At 41.7% G+C, this 6,684-nt stretch overlaps 1 protein-coding gene across 1 annotated transcript in view; it reads left to right on the top strand.

Moving 5' to 3' along the window:
* Nucleotides 1-6,684, top strand: part of TENM1 (teneurin transmembrane protein 1) — a 409,966-nt gene that overhangs the window by 355,539 nt on the left and 47,743 nt on the right. The window contains exon 21 of the mRNA XM_006776037.2: nt 5,979-6,345. Coding sequence (XP_006776100.1) covers nt 5,979-6,345 — 367 coding nt within the window. The remainder of the gene's footprint in view (nt 1-5,978; nt 6,346-6,684) is intronic.

Here is a 6,684-nt window from a genome sequence, read left to right as displayed (position 1 = left end):
CTTGATTCTTCTCAATACCTTTGCTTCTTCCTTCAAGATTAAGGTTACACATTTCTTTTCTATGAGTATTTCTCAAAACCGCCTCCTCTGTGTTCTTATGTTACCCTGGGCATATGTCTGCCATCATTTAACCACATTATTTTGAAATAACCTGTTTCTGTAACTGCCTTCCCTGACTTAACTTTGAAATAATCAAGGGCAGGAACCTGTTTTATTTACCTTTATAATAGTGCCTGGCACGAAGTAGAACCCACAGAGCATTGAACTGAAAGATAACACATGAGAAAGACAAATTGCTCAACTGGTAATGAGTTTTGATCTTCTCAGCCAAAGAGAGCACACCCTTTAGGTTGATTCTAACAAAGTAAAGGGGAGGCCAGGCTTGGTGAGGAGAGTGTGAGGAATGTGTTCACTCTTCTAGGTGAGAAATCAGACGGCATAGAGGCTAAGAGCACTTATCTGACAGTGGGGATATTAATAGTTTCTTTCCATGTAAAGAGCCTGGCATGTAGGAAGCACTCAGTAAACAGTAGTTACTTTCATTAAAGGCTCAGATGACTGAGCCTGTAATTTTATAGATGTAAATGATTAGGAACAGTTCAAAGGAAGAGGTGGCACCTTTTTATATTTTAAAAATAGGTCAATTTAAAGAATATTAAGTCAACAATAGTGTGAGTATTGTACAGGTAGAGCAAAATTCATGAAGACATTATGTGGGAAACAGGGCTAAAAGGAAACTATAGGGTGTCCCAAAAATGTATACACACTTTGAATGATGAGAAAGTCTCTGTTTAATGTAGGTACATGGCCTTGACCAGAATCGAACCTGGGACCCTTGAGTCCGCAGGCCAATGCTCTATCCACTGAGCCAAACCGGTCAGGGCAATGATAAAGTCTGTGTTTATTACCATAAAGTTCACTTTCAAAAATTTAAAGAATCTACATAAATTAATATTTTTTGTCAATGCCTGTTTTCAAACTGATGACCATTCTGGGCCAGGCATTGCTGATAATGCGAATGGAATGGAAAACATGAAGAATCATTTTGTTTGGTATTTATACACCCTCAATTCATCAACTGTTGCCGATTTTGTACCGTAAACTTTATCTGTTTTGTATCCCCATAAAAAAGTCTAGTGGGTAAATTTTCTTTGTTCAAAGCTTAGTCTCGCTTCACCCATTATTTCAAATCAGTTAAACCTGAAAAGGAGTGAAATTTGAGCTATCAGCTTTTACAGTGTGTATACATTTTGGGGGGGGGCACAACATGTATATTTAACTAAACTAGATTCCTTCTGGATCTAAAGATCTATGACTTTGAAGCTGTTATTAATGTTAATACCACTTACCATCCCTTAGGCACTGGACTGAACACTTTACATCACTATCTCATTTAACCCACTTGAGAGCAACCCACTGTAAACTAATAACTCTCAGAAGTTAGCTAGATTATCATTAGCCTCTTTTCCTTGTTACAGATGAGAGAACCAGAGACTCCTAGAGGAGACCTCATTTGCCTAGGGCTGTATACTAGTTAAGGAAGGATTCAGCCTTCAGACTGTTAGAGAGAGCCCAAATGTACAAATTATGGTCTGTGTCTCCATTGTAGGGTTAAGTTTATAATTGAGGGATTTTTCTACTTCAGTCTAATCAAGGGCTCATCTTTAGATATCGCTTTTACACATGGATTTTTCCCTCTAGGATTCTGCCACTTTATAAACTACTGCTTAGGTCAAAATTAGCTGGATCTTTAAAGCAACCATGGGACTGGCTGACCTGTGAGTCAAGTCCCTTTAAGGCAAATTTTCGATTAGCCAAGGAAGACATAGTGCTGTCAAGGCCTGACTTCCAAACGAGAGCTCCTTCCTGCTCAGAGTTGTTTCTTAGGGCAGGTTGTTGGGAGACGGGCACGCCCACCAGCTGGCGGCTACACTGGTGACCTTTCATGCTAGTTTAGTTTAAATACATTTTGACATTTCAAACAAATTAATGTATTTTTACAAGGTGGGGCAACCACCACAAATTAGGCCAAGTGGTTTGCCTGTAGGCTGGGTCACTAGCAGAGCTTAACTGTTGTGCCTACATCTCTTTCGCCCCCATGGCCCAAACAGTAATGTGTATTTCTCCACAGAATCTACTTGGATAAATGCCAGCAACCTTCAGGGGTTACTCTCAGCCCCACCTCAGTAGCATATAAATCTTGGGTCTCTGCAACTAATAGATGCTAATTCTGACTGCCAGCAGCTCACAGACTCCATTCCATGTTAGCTTGTGTTAAGGAAATGCCTTGGTAGGAAATATAGTGTTTCTATTATGTGGGTCTAAAGCACCGGTTCCTTGAAAAATTACCTGGAAATGGGAGTATTTAACAGGAGAAGGATATAAAAGGAACTGACAACCTGAGAAAGGTTAAAAGGTCCGGTTTCTGAAAAGGCAGACCCTAGACTACTAAGTAGCCACACATCTTTCATCTGAGTGGATTTCTTAGACAAGCTGCCCAGCCAAATCAAATGGGAATTACAGGGATTCTATGCAGCTGGTAGAGAAAGTGTCTCAGAAGCACAAAGGTCACTTTAGTTACAGGAAACTGCCAGAGGGTGACTTATTTGATAGAAAAGAAAACAGACACAATAGCTGGTGCATTTTTGAGGTAATATTAAATCTAATAAACATGACACCAATAGTATTGACTTAAATCAGTTGAGCGAGTTGGAGAATTTAACAGGTTATCTCCCAACGACCAGCCTTTATCTCAGAGGCAGCCTTGACAGCAGCGAACAGAGTCTGAAACATATCCTTCTCTGACTCCTGCCAGGTGTGTTGTCCCTGGCCTCTGTCCTGGCCTCAGCCCTCAGACTGGGGATAATTAGAATGTCATTTCTGCCGGCTTTGTTTTTTCTGGGTCACTGACTTCAGACTCGATCAAAATAGGAGTGTTGTACTGAAATAAATACATTTCCTCTTCCTCAGGCAGCCCCAGCTTATTTCCACAGACAGCTTCTGTACAAGCATGATGGTGTATATCGAGGTCCCAAGTGGGGTCACGTGTCGGAGGAGGAGTCGGGACCCTCCGCAGCAGCAGGCGCTCACTCTCCGGTGGCAGGGCACTGACGTGCAAAGGCCTCAGACAGACGTGCTGAGGAACACATCAAGGCAAACTGCTCTGGGAGCTGTTAAACCTGGTGTTTAATGCTTATCCAATGGCCTTGGTCTGAAAGGCTCTGTAGAACATGCACAACACAAGCTCAGCTTTATACTCCATTAGCATTCAAGTTCCTAGCTGCCCAGAGGCATATGGTGCCAACCAGAGAAGGCCAGCCTATGAGGAGGTTGAGGGCACGCAAAGACATGGAGACAGAATGAGGTTGCTGGTTGTCTGGGAGAGACACTTGGAGACAGGGAGCAAAGAGCCCCAAGTGGTGCTACAGAGGAGGTCAAAGAAAACCTTTGTCTCCTTTACAGTTGCCCTCCGTTAAAAGACAGAAATAGTGGAGGGCCTTATCTCAGACTGACCTTTATCTACTTCATTGCTGAGTGTAAGGCCTCTTCCATCCAGGGAAATAGTGTGCCTCAGAATGCAATGACTATCTGTATCTTGTTTTCAAACATTCAGATTCACTAAGAAAAACAAAGCTTTCCTTGGGAATTCATTCAAGACACAAAGAAGAGTAGCTACGTTACTGTTACTATCTTGAACAGAAAAGGGACAGATTTTTCTGCCTTTGTCTAGGCTAGGAGATGAAAAATAAAGTACAGAATACGTTAGTGGTGGGGTGAGAGGGCACGTAATACAGTTCTCTGAGAAGTGCCCAGTGATAAATAGTAGCTATCAAGGAGATGTCAGGGCAGGCATTGGGCTAGAAAGGAACTAGAGTGGAGCCATGTTTGGTTGGTCTGTGGATCCCCAATGCCTACAACATGGCACAAGGTACACATACACACACTAATCCTTGTTTCTAACTCCTAAATGTGTCTCAAATCCATTTACTTCTCTCCATCCCCACTGTTGCCATCCTAGTTCATGCCAGTATCATCCCTCACCTGGACCACTGCAGGAGCCTCTAGACCAGGGGTCCTCAAACTACGGCCTGCAGGCCACATGCAAATACAAATATTGTATTTGTTCCCGTTTTGGTTTTTTTTTTACTTCAAAATAAGATATGTGCAGTGTGCATAGGAATTTGTTCATAGTTTCTTTTTAAACTATAGTCCGGCGCTCCAACGGTCTGAGGGACAGTGAACTGGCCCCCTGTTTAAAAAGTTTGAGGACCCCTGCTCTAAACTATCAACCTGCTTCCCATCTCTCCTCCTCCTCCATTATAGTTTCAACAGAAGCTAGTGTGATCCTTCTAGTACCTAAATATGACTATGGCACGCTCCCACTTAAAGCCCTTCAGTGGTTTCCCACAGCCAGAATAAAGATAGACATGTATATCCCTCCATTACCTTGTGTATTAGTTTGCTAGGGCTTCCTTAACAAAGTACCACAGACTGGGTGGTTTTAACAAAAGAAATTTATTTTCTCACAGTTCTGGAGGCTAGAAGTTCAAGACTGAGTTGTTAACAGGTTTAGTTTCTCCTGAGGCTTCTCTCCTTGGCATGCAGAAGACCAATCTCTTACTGTGTCCTCACATGGGATTTTTTTTCTCTGATAATACCCTGCTTCCTGACTCCTAGTCTGGGTGAAGTGCTCTCATATTCTCTCTGTTGCCTCCTCCTTCATAACATGGACAGTAATGTCATAGTTATTTTGAATCCCCAAAGCCTATCACAGATCTTAGCACAGAGAAGGTACTCAGGAAATATTCAATTAAAGAACTAATCAACCTTTTTCTTTGCTGAGCAAAGGGAGATATGTAGTGAACCAGGTCAACTTAGAATTCCAAATCACCAATTGATGTGCTGTACGTGAATATGCCACAAGATGGATGCTATGCTAATGGAAGGTCCTGTCCCAAAAGGTTACTATTCGAGTAAAATCTGGTTTCTCCAGCATTCTGTTTTCTAGAAGTCTGTATAACTTTGCTCTTCCATGCATCTATAGGACAGTGAGAGACATTTGCAAATGATTGTGACACAAAGATCCTAAAGCAGTGGTCCTCAAACCTTTGTGTGCATTACAATCACCTGGAAGGCTTATTAAAACACAGCTGGCTGGGCCCCCAACCCAGAGATTCTGATTCAATAGGTCTAAGTTGGAACCTGAGAATTCACATTTCTAACAAGTTCCTAGGTGATGCTGTTGCTGGTGGTCCAGAGACCACACTTTGAAAAACACTGCTCTAGAGCAGCAATTTTCAACCAATGTGCCGCAAGAATTTTTTAAACATGCAGTACCTGACTATTTAGTCAGGGGCACTGACCTCTTTTCCCTTACAGGTTTAATGATAAAATGATAACAGCCAACACAACAATAGCCATCTGCTGTGAATGCCCTGTCATGAACCATAAATATGTAGGTCATATAACGGTCACGTCGCACAATAAGGTTGTGTCTGATTGGTTAATTCTTGGTACCAGAAATCCTTATATCCAAGTATAGGCACCTGATTTTTTTAAAAGCCACTTTGGAGCAAAAAGGGTAATTACTATTATATTTTTTGTAAATCAATCAAAATTATACCTATTATTTGTCAGATTGGCAAAATACATAATGTATTTTTGGTGTGCTGCAGAATTTTAGTAATTAGTTTATGTGTGCCATAAGATGAAAAAGTTTAAAAAATCACTGCTCTAGGGAACCCTTTTGGAATTATTGCAAAAAAATAATATGCTTCAAATGGTATAAATGATAGATATGTTTACAGAACATTGGATCGATCATCCTCCCGCAACTTTGGAGGCAACACCAACATTGCTGAAATTCTTGAGACAAGAGCAACCAATTAGCCAGGTGTTTTTTGTTGTTTTTTTCCAAAGTAAAACTGCCCCTGGAAAGATATTATAACCTAATAGTGTGTGTTCTGTTCTTTTTGCAGGTGCGGTTAGAGTGGCCAACAGACCTTGCAGTCAATCCCATGGACAATTCATTGTATGTCTTAGATAACAATATTGTGCTGCAGATTTCTGAGAACAGGCGCGTGCGGATCATTGCAGGGCGCCCCATTCACTGCCAGGTGCCAGGTATCGATCATTTCTTGGTCAGCAAGGTGGCAATTCACTCCACTCTGGAGTCAGCGAGGGCCATCAGCGTCTCACACAGCGGCCTGCTCTTCATAGCTGAAACAGATGAGAGGAAAGTAAACCGCATTCAGCAAGTTACCACCAATGGGGAGATCTCCATCATGGCTGGTGCCCCCACTGACTGTGATTGCAAAATTGATCCCAACTGTGACTGTTTTTCAGGTATGACCTTTTTAGCAATTCTCCAGCTCCCCCTCTCTGTTTTCAAAAGAAAAACATGCATCAGAAAAGTCCAAAGGAAAACCAAAGTGTTGCTTCTGAACATTAATATGAGCTAGTGGAAAAAGCAGTGTGTTGGGGGTCAGATAGCCTACTATCTGATTGTTCTGCAGTTGACACACTGAGTGGCCCCAAGAAAGCCACAAAATCTTTTTACTACTTGCTTACTTCATCTGTTAAATAGAGGTGTCACTTGTCTCAATTATATCACCTTCCTGGTTTGAGGGTAGACTAATATAAATACAAATCCTGATAACTCTAAGAAGTTAAAACCATTATGCA

The sequence above is a fragment of the Myotis davidii genome, unplaced genomic scaffold, assembly GCF_000327345.1.
Source record: "Myotis davidii unplaced genomic scaffold, ASM32734v1 scaffold569, whole genome shotgun sequence".
NCBI classification, from domain to species: domain Eukaryota; kingdom Metazoa; phylum Chordata; class Mammalia; order Chiroptera; family Vespertilionidae; genus Myotis; species Myotis davidii.
Note: the sequence above shows the minus strand (reverse complement) of the source record. Positions and strands in the feature narration are given on the sequence as shown.